Source organism: Trachurus trachurus (genome assembly GCF_905171665.1).
Source record: "Trachurus trachurus genome assembly, chromosome: 9".
NCBI classification, from domain to species: domain Eukaryota; kingdom Metazoa; phylum Chordata; class Actinopteri; order Carangiformes; family Carangidae; genus Trachurus; species Trachurus trachurus.
In genome coordinates this window covers 5,961,957-5,977,462 of record NC_139895.1, presented here as the reverse complement: position 1 = coordinate 5,977,462, position 15,506 = coordinate 5,961,957, and the positions used below count along the sequence as shown (strand labels likewise).

Below are 15,506 nucleotides of genomic sequence, written 5' to 3'. Positions count from 1 at the left end.
CACTTCCTGCTCTGCAGAGACGAGATTTTCAATGTAAAGTCTTTGTTATTGCTTCAACTGTTGGTTAGTTTCCATTTTAGCTGCTCGATCGTTTCTCAAGAGTCAAATTTAATCCATTTCTAAATATTTTCACATCAGAAATCTGGTTTTGAAATATCTGAATTACTTGCCTCACAATATCACACGTGGCTTCTCACCATTATTTCAAATCTAAATGTAATGAATTCTAAATATTTCTACTATTTCTCTGAGTTTAATTCAGATTAATTGCATGTGTTGTCTATACGAATGACTATAACAGTCCCAAAAGACCAGTATAGATAGAATGAAAAATGAAAAATACAATTGAGTTGCTTGTGATATACAACCGCAACGCTAGATGGGAGTAATTCCTACACAATGTACCTTTTAACTAAAAAAAATAGGCATAGTTTTAATGTTAATGAGCTCTAATGACTATATCAGTCCAAAAAGACCAGTATAGATAGAAAATGCAACTGGGCCGAGAACAGAACCCTGAGGAACTCCAGCCAGAGCCAAACTGGTGAAACGTCGCTTCTTCATCTGGGATCTGTGGGTTTGAGGAAAAACTGAAAGTTCTCTTGTTGAAGATGATCAAATTTGCAATTTACTATTACACCCGAAATAGTAATATCACGTGTTGGGATGTTTGGATTTCAGACAGAAACACAACTATTAAATATTCACTGAGCTGAGAAACTTTCTGACATAAACGTTTGTTTTTTATTTAAATCTGCACAGACTTGGATCCAGTTCTTCTTCAGAAGCAGCTGAACATTTAACAACTTAGAAATAAAGCTGTGATGATAACCTTGGTTTATTAGCTGCTGTCCCACTGGGGCAGTTTGGAGGTTTAACGCTCGGCTCAAAGGCACTCGGGCAGGAGCCGTTACAGACTGTAGGAGCTCTTTTTCCCCCCGCCTACATCCTCCCATCTGAACATTAACAGCCTCCATTAACCGGCCTCTCTTACTCTCGTCTCGCCTCGCCGTGTTTGGATTTAAAACTCAAAACCTCACAAGAACTTTCTCTGAGGGTTCAAGACAAACTGGGAGCGCTGAAGTCTTTTTTTTTCACAGATCTGAGGAGAGTCTTTAATTGGAGCTGCTGCTGCTGCTGCTGCTGCTGCTCGCTCACTGTGGTCTCGACACGCAGCCCTCAGAGCCTCATAAAACTTCCACTTCCTGTTTTTTCCTGCTATAAAACCTGCTGCAGACTTAAACCTCCTACTCCTCCTGAGGCCTGGACACGTCTCTCTCTGTCTCTGTGTCTCTGTCTCTGCGATGCTGCACCACCGGCGTTCGTCAGCGTTTATTCTAGAAAATCAGACGATTAACGTTCCACTGAGTGATTGAAGGAGGGTTATTTAAAGGGATAGTTCACCCAAAATTCAAATTTCACTCATTATCTACTCACCCTCATATCAACTAAGAGCTGTGAGAAGTTTCAGAGTCCTCCGTTCCTTCTCTGAGTTACGGGGGGGGGGGGGGGGGGGCCGCGCAGCAGTAGTTGTCCATATAATGGTTGTCAATGGATACCAACTGTCTTCGTAACAAAAAGACACACCAAAAAACATCCAAATACCTCCATAGTGCTCGTCTGTAATGTCCCTCTTGTATTGAAGCCCCGACATGAGAAATTGTTCCGAAAAAATTAAATAAGTCTATATTTTAAGCTTGTTTGTAGCGGAAGCTCCAAGTGTCTCAGTTCACTGCTCTTCCTGTGTCACCGGCGGAACAATTTCTCATGTCGGGGCTTCAATACAAGAGGGACATTACAGACGAGCACTATGGAGGTATTTGGATGTTTTTTGGTGTGTCTTTTTGTTACGAAGAAAGTTGGTATCCATTCACAACCATTATATGGACAAATACTGCTGCGCGGACCCCCCCGTAACTCAGAGAAGGAACGGAGGACTCTGTGAATTCTCACAGCCCTTAGTCGACATGAGGGTGAGTAGTAGGGGTGGGAGAAAAATCGATTCACATAAATATTGCAATATCTTTTTTGACGATTTTTTTTTTTCAAAAATCAATTATTATTTTTTTTTTAATTTGAATTATTATTTTTTTTTTATATTGTGCAATGTGCATTTGTTAGCCTTTTTTACATACAGAGAGTACAGGTTTTTGAAAAGGGTTTAAGTTCACTTTATAATGGAGTATGTTAATTTACAGGCTCCTACAGCATTTGTGTGCAGATAAATGTTAAAAATGCTAAAGACTAAAAATCGAGAGAATCGGCAATATCGTAGAATCGCAATTTAAATCGAATCGCCATCCAAAAAATCGTAGAAGAATCGAATCTGGAGAAAAGCGTATCGTCCCAGCCCTAGTGAGTAGATAATGAGAGAAATTTGAATTTTGGGTGAACTATCCCCCTTTAAAGCGGCGAGTCCCCTCGGCCTCCCCGCCTCGCCCCGGCCCGGCGAAGAAGAAGAAGCCCCACGCTCACGTCAGCACCAGCGCTGCTATAAATAGATATGGAGAGTGGCCTCAGAAGCCCCAGACTCTGACCCCAGATCAGCAGCAGCAGCAGCAGCAGCCGCGGAGGCTTGACGAACTGGCAGCCTAATTAGCCACATAATGAGCGTGGGAACTCTCTTCCTCGTTTACACCCACACCACCACCACCACCACCACCACCACCATCATAACCGCTGCTGCTGCTGCTGCTGCACAACAAAGTCTCCCCCCGGGCGGAGACACAGAGCAGCTTCCTCTCCCTCTCTCTCTCTGGAGTCGGATGAAACGTCCTGAAATGAAAATCTGGGAATATTTTTCTTTCTGTTTTTTGTTTTTTTCCCTCCTCCTCCTCTTCTCCTCCTTCTCCTTCTTCCTTCCTAATTTGTGCCCAGCGAGTGTTTATCCGTCCTCTTGGAGTCTTTTCTCCCAGAGGACTCAGGTGCTCCTCGGCAACGTGGGGCCGAGAGCTTCCCAGATAATTAAAGCGTATTGATCGCAGAATAAATGGTATCTTTGCAGCCTGTTTATTTCTCTGATCTCCTGTGAGTGCACACACGGGCTTCTCTCTGTGCTCTGTAGTGATGTGCCCTTATTCTGTCTGCTGTGTGTGTGTGTGTGTGTGTGTGTCTTTCAGCATGCGTTACGCCTCCTAGCCTTTGGACAGCTTTACAAGGTCTTGAATATGGATCCTCTCCCTGCCAGCAAACCCTCAGCGAGGCTGTTAGAAGGTGTGTGTTTATTCATATTGTCTCATCTTCATGTGGATCTGTGTGAGTGTGACAGTCTGTCTGTCTCTCTGTATGTGTGTGTGTGTGTGTGTGTGTGTGTGTGTTTTCATCTGTGAGTGAGTTTGTGTACGTGTGTGTCTGGTTTTCTATTTTTATCTCCTCACACTTTATTCCCCCTTTCCTGCATCCACTCTCCTCTGTCTTGACTTCATCTGGAGAAGGATGAATGTGTTAAGTGTAATGATGAAGTACTGATGTGTTAAACCCTGTGATGTGACCTGTGATGATTGATATAGAAGACAGTAACCCTACGTCACGTGAAAGGCCACGCCCCCTCGTCGGTGAAAACAAAGGAGAAGTCCTCAGTGTGTTCCATAGGCGCTAATACAAAAAACCACAATGCCAAAGAGTTGTTGTGTGGTATATTGTTCATTCAACAACTTAAAGGGATAGTAGCATTTTTTTTAAAGTGGGGTTGTATGATCTACAAATAGCCCCTGAGTACTTTAATTGCAGTAGAAGACTCTCTGCACTCCTCCCGTTAGCAACGCCAGCCCATAATAGCCCTGCCCAGAGATTTACAACATACAGTGTTGTGAACAGACCCAAAGAAACGGCCTATTTTCGTGGCCTAAAAGAAGTTTTACGTGAAAAAAAATACACAGTTCCATTGTTCGCTATAATATAATTTTTTCCAGCCCTTCAAAGTGCAGGAAAAACACAGTTTTTATTTGGACCTAACCAACTCACGTATCCCTCCGCCCAGGGTTAGCGCCCGCCGATCAGCATTTGGTTAACGGGAGGAGTGCAGAGAGTCTTCTACTGCAATTGAAGTACTTAGGGGCTATTTGTAGATCATACAACCCTACTTAAAAAAGAAAATGCTACTATCCCTTTAAAGCAGCACTAAGTAACTTTTCAACCTTCATAAAATATTTTCATAACTTTTGTGATGATACATCGACTTACAACAAGTTGAATGACACCTCTGTCGTGGTCTGAGGGGGTCTGTATCTCTTTCTCTGGCACTAAGCAGCTTTAGGAGCATGGTAGGAACCCGGCTCTCACTTTACTTTCACTTTCACTTTTGCGAGTCACAACAAGGAGGGAACAGGCAAAACAGCACTTTAGCAATGGATTATGTTTGTGTTTTCACTTTGAAATGATCCACTGGAAACAGAAACTTAGTTTTGATGTCTTCTGTTAATTTTAATGCAGGATATTTACAGGGCTTCACGCTAGTGTTCATGGGAAATGGAGTCTTCCTTCAGGCAAAACACTACCGCTTTGGTCCACAGGCGCCGCCAAACTCAACCAAAACTGAAAGTTCTTTAGTACTGCTTTAAAAGAACCTAACCGCCATTCCGAAGGTCCGCTATTCCAAAATTTTCCGAAGGTCCGTTCTAAAATCGTACATAATGAATGGGCTAAGGAAAAAAAAAATGTCACATGTTACAGGGTTTGAACTCTGGCCGTCTGCACCCAAGGTAACAGTTCTACCCACTACACTACAGTGGCAGTTGAGTGACAGGTCTCACTCAGCTTTATATACCGCACCTCTCACCGCTGAGTGGGCTCATTTTCCGGTAGGATTTATGAACATACATTCCCTAAATCTTTATTTTTTTCAGTAAAACGACGTGATATAGCTGTCTGCCTGACAAACGTCAGCTATTGCAGGAGGTTTCCAGGCCAAATCAAGACGGACTACGGCGGGATTTGTATTTACCGCCAGTCAAAACCAGCAGTTTGTTTTCACCGGAGTGGGGGCGTGGCCTCACTTGCTGCTCTCATCTACGTATGATCTGTGATGATGTGACGTGACCTGTGATTCCTCTGCAGGCTCGTGTCAGAAGAGGCTGCGGGACGACGTGGGACTGGACGACAGAGACTTCATCAAGAGGATGAAAGGTGACAGACACAACATTACACACAGACAATCAGACAGTTGTTGTTGCTTTGATTTGTGCAGAAAAAAACACATCTTTGACATCAAGTTTGACATCATCACATGTGCGATGCGTTCACTGCCTCAGGATGTGTTCACTGCAAACATTCAAGCTTTTTCAACCATCCTGCATTTTTAAATCAGATCAGACTTGTACTTGTACTGAAGAGAAAACAAACCAGAGTCTGAACTAGAGCTGCCACAAACCATTATTTTGCAAGTCGACTAGTCACCAATTATTTTTTTCGATTAGTCGACTAATCGGATCATACAATACGTAAATTGAATGTAAAACATACAGCTTATCGCACCAGCATGCAGCTGCTCCTATATATCCATCATTAGCTTTCAGCTTGAAGTGTTTAAGGTACGTATATGCTAACTAAAAATAAAGACAATTAAGATGATAGTTCATTAAACCTTTAATGAAATATGCAGCTTGTAGCAACAAACAATTCTTTAACTGTAGCATAAAGTGCAAACAGCTGAGTAAAACACCGGTGCCGCTTGATGACGGACGAGAGATAGAGAGAGAAAAGAGAGAGAACACGTACGTGGAGTCAAGTAGGCTACGCCTGAGTATGTGGGGGCCTTGAGTGAGTGCAGGTGTGTGTGTGTGTGTGTGTGTGTTGGGCAGCTGCAGCGGCGGGTGCGTGTGGAAGGTGCCGCAGCAGTTTTGAGAGAAAAACAAAGTTAAAAAAACAACGTTGACTATTAAAGGGATAGTTCACCCAAAATTGAAATTTCACTCATTATCTCCTCCCCCTCATGTGGACTAAGGGCTGTGAGAAGTTTGAGAGTCCTCTGTGGCTTCTCTGAGTTACAGGGGGTCTCGGCGTAGCAGTGCATGTCCATATAACGGTTGCAAATGGATACCAACTGTCTTCGTAACAAAAAGACACACCAAAAAACATCCAAATACCTCCATGCTGCTCGTATGTAATGTCCGTCTTGTGTTGAAGCCCCAACATGAGAAATTGTCCCGAAAAACATTAAATAAGTCTATTTTTCAAGCTTGTTTGTAGCAGAAGCTCCTCTTCCCAGTTCGTCCAAATTTGATGAACTGGGAAGAGGAGCTTCGAGGAGCTTACGCTACAAAACAAGCTTGAAATATAGACTTATTTAATTTTTTTTCAGGACAATTTCTTATTTCGGGGCTTCAATACAAGACGGACATTACATACGAGCAGCATGGAGGTATTTGGATGTTTTTTGGTGTGTCTTTTTGTTACAAAGACAGTTTGCAACCGTTATATGGACATGCACTGCTACGCCGAGACCCCCTGTAACTCAGAGAAGCCACGGAGGACTCTGAAACTTCTCCCAGCCCTTAGTCCACATGAGGGTGAGTAGATAATGAGTGAAATTTAAATTTTGGGTGAACTATCCCTTTAAATTAGTTGTCAACGATTTTAATAGTCGACATAATCGTGACTAGTCGAATAATCGTGGCAGCCCTAGTCTGAACTCAAAGATACATGTTTGAAAATCCCCTAAAACACAACTCAGCTGACCCCCCCCCACTCCCACACACACACACACACACTCCCACACACACACACACACACACACACACACACACACACACACACACACACACTCCCACACACACACACACACACCCCTCCACCCCCCTCCCCCTCCTGTCTGTGGATGTCACAGTAATTAAATTGAGCCTCGGTGGGACGATCGTCTCGGGCAACTCTCATCTGCTTCCAGTTCAAAGGAGAGAGGCAGAGATAGAGAGGGATTAATACTGCACACTGCAATTATCACTGCCTCCCACACACACACACACACACACACCCCGACACACACACACACACACACGTGTTCATACAGAGCGTCGACACCTCCCCCTCTCCTCCACCTGTCCATCAGCACCTTCACATATTCACCACGCTGAACCGCGGTCGTTACGCCGCCGGAGGATCCATCCAACACAAAAAGACGGAGAGTGAGTGTGAGGAAGAAAAAAAAAGCTGTCGGATGATTCACGAGCGGCCGTTCGCTGCCGGTTGATTGACAGAAGCTCCTCAAGCCGCCGTCGCCGTGGAGACCGCAGCAGGAAACACTCAAAACCTCGACCACGTGCCGCGGTTATAATATCACAGTGTTGAAAAGTTAAGGGGATCGAGACACCCCAGGTGAATAGGGTAACAAATTTAAATAACAGATATCACCATGAAACTTCCCAAGTTTATCACTCACATTAAGACAAATATTTTTTGTATTACAAGTTTTGTCAAATTTTATGTTTAAATATGTAAATTAGGCAATATCTGATGAAATATGCGCTAATTTGCATATATTTCCTGACCCGAAATCTGAAAAATGGATAAAGCCTCTTTCAAAATTCTTGTTTCATTTTGTTGACATATTAAAGTCAGAAGTTTTTACAGAGGGGATTTTGGATATCTTTTTTTATTACTTTGTAAATGAGAAAATACTGTCACCAGCCCTAAAAAAAAAATCAAATTTCGCCATGTTTTTAGAAATAAAATGTTGTATGAATCAGGCTGTGAATGATATATCAACAATCCCCTCTGTAAAAACCTTCAGAATATAGACAGGAATAAAACTGGAAGGTTTGGTGTCTGTAAGTGCTGCTGAAGTGGAGATTTCGGGTTCAGAGTCTGAGGAAAAACTCATATTGAGAAAACGGCCTTTAAAGACTTGTACTGTAAAATTCCATAGATTGTTAATGTAAATCATACGTTTACGATTGGTTGTGGATATGGAGGAGATAACAATTTTTGAAGCCTGCATCATTGTTTTTGCCTGGGATGTAAACGTGCAGCTCAGCGGTTTCAGTGGCTCCTCCCATTCAGTTCTTCGTCTCCATGAGCGATGAAGGCGACGTTTCCCAGGGTTCATTGCACACCAGGAAATAAAGGAAATAATATTCAGTTAAAAAACAAGAACAAGAAGAAAAAAGAAAAAAAAAGTGTTTTCATCTCGTTTCCTGAAACAAAAATCTCATCATGTCAGAAAAGAAAAAGTTCATCTGAACAAACCTGAAGAATCCATCACTTTTTAATCATGTCTGAGTCTGGACCTCTCAGATGTTCTGCTGCCATGGAAAAATAAATATGTTGTTCTTATCTCAGTTTTTAATTATTAGGGTTTAGTGAGATTTTTTTTTTTCCAACAGATAACCTATTGGGGCCAATCACACACTTGATGGGTTTTAGGAACACCAGTTACATAAGTAAAATGCCATTTGAAAATTTTATTTCTGGGGATGAATATTTAGTGTCCAAAACCCATCCAAACATGAATTTACCTATTTTCGCCTGTATTATATTGTTATTTTCCTTTAAAACTCCAGAAGTAAACATCCCACAACCATCAGTGATGGCTTAAATTAACAAGGACATTTGAAATAGTTCATTTTGTCTTTTATTATTATTTTTAATTAAACTTGGGGCAGTAAAAACACACTTTTTGTGTCGACTTGTATTGCTTACATGTTGACACTAGGGGGAGAGGGAACCACATGAACCAGCTGGGTGCAGGCTTAAGCTTTGCCCAATCAGGGATCATTATATATCAGGTCACACCTTAGAGTCTCTGCTATTGGACCAAAAAGTTTTCACCCCCGTGACTTTGATTGACAGGCGACGAGAGACTCGCAAAACCGGGTGCGCAGTCTGCCGGAGAATGCGAGTAGTATTAGAACTGCGGAGTTACGTAAAACGCCGAGGAATATCTGGTCACGATGGATAAAATCAATCAATGGATTATTTTCGAGCACATGTTCAGCTTTTAAAAAAGGGTAAGCTTGTAATTTTATTCAGTGTTTTAGTGGGTCTATTATTGATTATTGTCCGTCTTTTTCGGCACTCGAAAATGACTTCCGGGTTTGTGTGTGCTGAGTGAGCAGGCTGGTTTAAACCTTTGATGGGGTAAAAACTGCATTTTTGTGCTTTGCTTTTGTTTATATGACAGTTTATGATTTTTTGGTGGTGAAAGAAGAGGTGTACAGATGGTACATATATGTTTTAATCACCTTCGTTGTTGACGTGACGTCGCTTGCGGGCTGCCGTAGTCTGATATTGTTTGAGACATTTTCAGTGACTGTGAAAAAACCGTAGCACCTAGAAGCTTCGTTTTTTTTTCTACCTGTTGCTGAAAGTGTCCTTAAAAGGTCTGTGGTGGAGTTTTCATTACAGCATGCCTACTTTTCGTTATATTAAGGACGCCGTTCGTGTGTTATTGATTTGGGACGCCGGCGTCCCAACCACTAGGGGGCCTGCGTGAACAGGTTAAATCTGTTTTATTTAAAGGGATAGTTCAACATTTTGGCCCATAGGCCCATTGCCATAATTCCTATAGTCATAGCAGTAGGTTTGTTACCTTTAATTGTCGGTGCAAGCTGTTTTTAGAACGGCGGAGCAGAGCCGTGAGCTGCTCAGAGCTACGCTACGGAGGCTCATGGGATTTCTTGGTTTCCCTCATTAAAACTCATCAAATACACAATCCAACAACTCCGCAACGCTCTGGTGGACAAGTTGTGACCTGCACATTCACCACGCTATGAGATAATAACACAACGTTACCAGACAGAGTTGTTTTAGAGGGAAATTCATGCAAAACCGCTGATGCACGTTGCCTTCAGGGACAGTTTTTCATCAATCAGTCTCTGTATTTCCCTCTAAAACAACTCTGTCTGGTAACGTTGTGTTATTATCTCATAGCGTGGTGAATGTGCAGGTCACAACTTGTCCACCAGAGCGTTGTGGAGTTGTTGGATTGTGTATGTGATGAGTTTGATGAGGGAAACCAAGAAATCCCATGAGCCTCCGTAGCGTAGCTCTGAGCAGCTCATGGCTCTGCTCCGCCGTTCTAAAAATAGCTTGCACCGACAATTGAAGGTAACGAACCTACTGCTATGACTATAGGGGATTTGCCAAAATGTTGAACTATCCCTTTAATGGTTGTTGTTTTCTTTTGTGTCTGTCTGTATGAGATGCTGCTACAAGTCCCTTTATGGATGAATAAAGTCTCTCTCTCCGTCCCTCAGTCCTGGACTGGAGGATGACCGACCCGAACCATCCCATGAACGCTCTGATGCGTCTGAACCAGATCCACCCGGGCCTCCAGTACCGCCTGCTGTCCCAGTCCGGCCCGGTGCACGCGCCGGTCTTCACCATGTCCGTGGAGATCCAGGGAACCACGTACCAGGCCACGGGCAACTCCAAGAGGACGGCCAAGCTGCAGGTGGCCCTGAAGGTAACACACACACACACACACACACACACACACACACACACACACACACACACACACACACACACACACACAAAACTGGAAGAAATCATTGTGTGATGCTTCTTTAATTTGCATTTTAACTCACCTGTGACAATTAACATTTATTTTTGTGTTGTTTCATTGCAAATCAAAGAAAATACACACCAAAACATTTGTAGTTGCAGCGATTTTTCAGGGAGATATTGGAGTGTTATCTTTCATTCATTCATTCATTCAAAGTGCAGGGTGCCAATAATTTGGACCAAATGAGCAATTCACAGATCAAATAAAGTGCTACACATTTTAATTAATATAATGAATGATACTTCCAGATGTTTTGTTAACAGTGTTTGTGTTTTCATGTGTCTCATCGATTGAGGTTAAGTCCTTTGAAATACGACTGACGTTCTGGGAAAAACTCTGGTCTTGAGTCAGATAAACAGATTGGTAACACTTTATAATAAATACACACTATAAGCATTAGTTAAGCTTTAAATATAGAATTCATCATTTATAACACATGAATACTCATTAGTAGGCTATGTATGTATTGTATGTAAAATGTTTTACTCATCATTGATAAGCACTAAATGTATTTATAAACTACATACCAATGAGTATTAATGTGTTATAAATGAAGAATTCAGAATTTATTTATACTTAACTAATGCTTAATAGCGTGCACTTATTATGAAGTGCTACCGACATATTTATAGCTAAACACACCGGTTGGATATTTGTTCACATGTAGCCCTGAAGGTGTCGCGCACACACATTAACTGTGATTTACTTCCTGTTTATCAAGTTTAGATTTCTAATCAGAAAGATTGACACAGGTAATCAGTGTGTGTGTGTGTGTGTGTGTGTGTGTAGGCGCTGCAGGCTCTGGGCTTCGTGCTCAGCAGCGACGGAGACGTGGACTCTCTGAGCGCCGACGAGAAGTCGGACGGCGAAGGGAAGAACGACAGGATGTCGACGAGCTCCAGCTCCACCTCCATCACCTCGTCCACGGACACACAGGAGGTGACACACACACACACACACACACACACACACACACACACAGGAGGTGACACACACAGACACACACACACAGACACACACACACTGGGATCATTAACAGGCAGTGGCCGCTGGTACAAACCTGTGAAGTGTTGGAGATTCCCACGCGTCACAGCAGCACTTGAACACATCACCAAGGTGATGACTGGACACTTGGCTCCTTCACTCATCAGTTTAACCCTCCTGTCGGCCCAGTCTGTTCCCTTCCTTCCTTCCTTCCTTCCTTCCTTCCTTCCTTCCTTCCTTCCTTCCTTCCTTCCTTCCTTCCTTCCTTCCTTCCTTCCTTCCTTCCTTCCACAGTCCTTTTTTCCTTCCTTCCTTACTTCTTCTTCTATTTCTATTTCTTCTATTCCTACCTGTTTTGATCCAACTGACCTGATCTGTTTCTATCCCTCCATCTTTCTCTTCTTCCCTTTTCCTTTCCTTTTTTCCTTCCTTCTTTCCCTTCTTCCTTCCTTGAACAAATCTATTCCCTTCCTTCCTTCCTTCCTTCCTTCCTTCCTTCCTTCCTTCCTTCCTTCCCTTTGTCCCTACTTCTTCCTTCCTTTTTGACCCAATTGACCCAATCTGTTCCCTCCCTCCTCCTAGCTTTCCTTTCTTTTTCCCTTCCTTCTTTCCTCCCATCTTTCCCTTTATCTTTCCTTCCTTCCTTCCTTCCTTGACCCAGAAGGACAACAGGAGGGTTAATGGACTGATGACAAGTCGCTGTGGCCAAATGCTTGTGATGTCACACAGGAGGCTAAAGGCGTCTGAATGGAGGCAACAACAAACTGCAGATCATCAGTGGTTCATTCAATGTAACATGAAGAGATGAGTTATGATGTGTGATGTTGTGATGTCCAGTCTGTGAGTTTGATTCCCTGTCCGTCCGTCCGTCCGTCCTCAGTCCAGAGCTCCGGGTCCGATCCTGACGGCCGGAGGTAAAAACCCGGTGATGGAGCTGAACGAGAAACGCCGCGGCCTCAAGTACGAGCTGATCTCAGAGAGCGGCAGCAGCTACGACAAACGCTTCATCATCGAGGTGCAAACACACACACACACACACACACACACACACACACACACACAGTCAGAGGGTCTTGATGAGGGAGGAGTGTGTTTGATGTTCTTGCTTCTTTTAAAACGTCTTCACTTGAAGAGATCAACGAACATGAAACAGTTTCATCCCAGAAAAATCACAAACACTCAGTTTATTTTAGTTTTTACGGCTGGATCTCAGGTTTTCTCTGATGATCAGTCTGAGTTCTTCACAACAACACGAGCAGGAGGGGAAAAAAAGGGAAAATGTTTTAACTGAAATCTTTGACCAAGGAACGTTTGTAGGTTTAGGTGTAGGTTTGTTACCTTAATTGTCGGTGCAAGCTGTTTTAGAATGGCGGAGAAGAGCCGTGAGCTGCTCAGAGCTACACTACGGAGGCTCATGGGATTTCTTTCTTTCTTCTTCTTCTTTTCTTCACCATGCTATGGGATAAAAACACAACGTTACCAGACAGAGTTGTTTTAGAGGGAAATGCAGAGACTGCTTGATGAAAAACTGCACATCAGCAGTTTTGCATGAATTTGCCTCTAAAACAACTCTGTCTGGTAACGTTCTGTTATTATCTCATAGCGTGGTGAATGTGCAGGTCACAACTTGTCCACCAGAGCGTTGTGGAGTTGTTGGATTGTGTATTTGATGAGTTTGATGCGGGAAACCAAGAAATCCCATCAACCTCTGTAGCGTAGCTCTGAGCAGCTCGCGGCTCTGCTCCGCCGTTCTAAAAATAGCTTGCACCGACCAGACAACTCCTCCCCCTAGTTTTACTTTAACAGGTAACACATCAACAGTTGTTCCCTCGGCCTCTGGGGAGCTGACCACCATACCTGAACAGGGAAAAGATGCAAAGCCTCTCCTTCAACGAACCTACTGCTATGACTATAGGGATTATGGCAATGGGCCAATTTGCCAAAATGTTGAACTATCCCTTTAAGTCTCCATGTGTTTGTGTGTGTGACAGGTGGAGGTGGACAAACAGGTTTTCCGGGGAACGGGTCCCAATAAGAAAGTGGCCAAAGCGAGCGCGGCGCTGGCCGCTCTCAACAGCCTGTTCTCCGGCTGCAAGTCGACCAGCAACAAGAAGAAACGGCCGAACCCTCCAGTGAGTGAACACACGGGGTGATTGATCGATCGATCGATTGATTGAAGCGTCCTATACGAGTCTATAAGACATTATGCAGCAACAGTGATTTCAGAACGATCAAACCTTCATAGATCGTTAAGTTCATTTTATTTTCACATTATTTATGAACAATGACAATAAAAGTCAGTTTAAACACTTTGCAGCAGCAGTTGGAAGAGAAACGAGACTGATGATAAAGAAACCTGTGTGTTAGGATTAAATGATGACACACAAACTGAGACAATCATGGTCAAGAATATTGGCATCCTGCACTTTTTTTTTTGTTGGATAACGCCCAAATTTCTCCCTGAAAATCATTGCAGCTACAAATGTTTTGGTTTTTCAGACGTGTATTTTCTTTGGTTTGCAATGAATAAACACAAAAAACTGAGTAGAGAATGTCAAAACTGACATTTTACTCCAAAAATGAACTGGACAAAATAATTGGCATCTTTTCAAAACTGGAAGAAATAACCACATTTCCAGCATGTGATGCTCCTTTAATTGTTTTTTTAACTCACTTGTGGCAGTTAGCGGGGTTTTTTTGTGTTGGTTCATTGCAAACCAAAGAAAATACACGACTGAAAAACCAAAACATTTGTAGTTGGAGCGATTTTCAGGGAGAAATTTTGGACCATTATCCGAAAAAAGAAGAAAGTGCAGGGTGCCAATAATTTCGACCATGACTGTATAAAGAAAAATGAGCAATTCACAGATCCAATAAAGAGCTTCACGTTTTAATTGATATAATGAATGATACTTTCAGATGCGTTTGTGTTTTAATGTGTATCGATTGAGGGAACGAGTGACTGTCTGAGGAAACTTTTTTTTTAAAGTCTGGCTGTGAGTCAGATAAACATATTTATACCTAAACACACCGGTTTGGTGTTTGTTCCAGTTTGAATTTTCTGAAAAAAGAAGCTTCTTTTAGCAAAACAACAATTTTCACAAATCAATGACTGTGTGTGTTTGTGTTTGTGTTTGTGTTTTGTGTGTGTGTGTGTGTGTGTGCAGCCAAAGCGACCTGTGACCTCGGTGCTGACCCTCCCGGCCCTCGCTGCCCGACCTCCGCGGGTCCCCGTCATCCCCAGAGCTCCGTACATCAGCAGCCCCCCCACACATGGATACATCCCCCCAGGTGAGACGAGGAGGAAGAGGAGGAGGAAGAGAGAGGAGGAAGTGGAGGAAGAGAGAGGAGGAGGAGGTGGAAGGGGGTAGAGGGGGAGAAAGAGGAAGAGAGAAGAGGAGGAGGAAGAGGGGAGAAAGAAGAGGAGGAAGAGTGAGGAGGGGGAGGAGGAAGCGGAGGTGGAGGGGGAAGAGGGAGAAAAGGAGAGGAGGTGGAAGAGAGAGGAGGAGGAGGAAGAGGAGAAGGAAGAGGGTAGAGGGGGAGAAAGAGGAGGAGGAAGAGAGAAGAGGAGGAGGGGGAGGAGGAGGAGGAGGAAGAAGTGGGGGGTAGAGGGGAGGAGGAGTAAGAGAGAGGAGGAGAAGGGGGAGAAAAAAGAGGAGGTGGTAGGAGGTAGAGGGGGGAAAAGGAGAGGAGGTGGAACAGAGAAGAGGAGGAGGGGGAGGAAGAGGAAGAAGAGGAATAGCAGGAGGAAGAAGAGGAGGAGGAAGGGTGGTAGAGGAGGAGGAGAAGGAAGAGAGAGGAGGAGGAGAGAGGAAGAGAAGGGGGAGAAAGAGGGGGGGGGGGAAGAGGAGGAGCTGTATTAATTATCCGACATCATCACAATTACTGATTACAGTTTTAATTTGGTGGTTGACGTGTCGTCACCTGCTCCTGAACGCATCATCACCGTCCCTGTGTCTGTTGTCACTGACCGTTAACAAGCTGCAGCTTAAACACACCACATCTAACTGATAACTGATCACAT

General features: G+C 43.4%; 1 protein-coding gene across 1 annotated transcript in view; it reads left to right on the top strand.

Annotated features, from left to right (window-relative positions):
* Nucleotides 1–15,506, top strand: part of LOC310991896 (spermatid perinuclear RNA-binding protein-like) — a gene marked incomplete at its 5' end in the record, with an annotated part of 43,194 nt that overhangs the window by 25,064 nt on the left and 2,624 nt on the right. Inside the window, 7 exons of the mRNA XM_083979827.1 lie at nucleotides 3,120–3,213; nucleotides 5,056–5,124; nucleotides 10,188–10,396; nucleotides 11,288–11,437; nucleotides 12,363–12,497; nucleotides 13,474–13,614; nucleotides 14,650–14,773. Coding sequence (XP_083835953.1) covers nucleotides 3,120–3,213; nucleotides 5,056–5,124; nucleotides 10,188–10,396; nucleotides 11,288–11,437; nucleotides 12,363–12,497; nucleotides 13,474–13,614; nucleotides 14,650–14,773 — 922 coding nt within the window. The remainder of the gene's footprint in view (nucleotides 1–3,119; nucleotides 3,214–5,055; nucleotides 5,125–10,187; nucleotides 10,397–11,287; nucleotides 11,438–12,362; nucleotides 12,498–13,473; nucleotides 13,615–14,649; nucleotides 14,774–15,506) is intronic.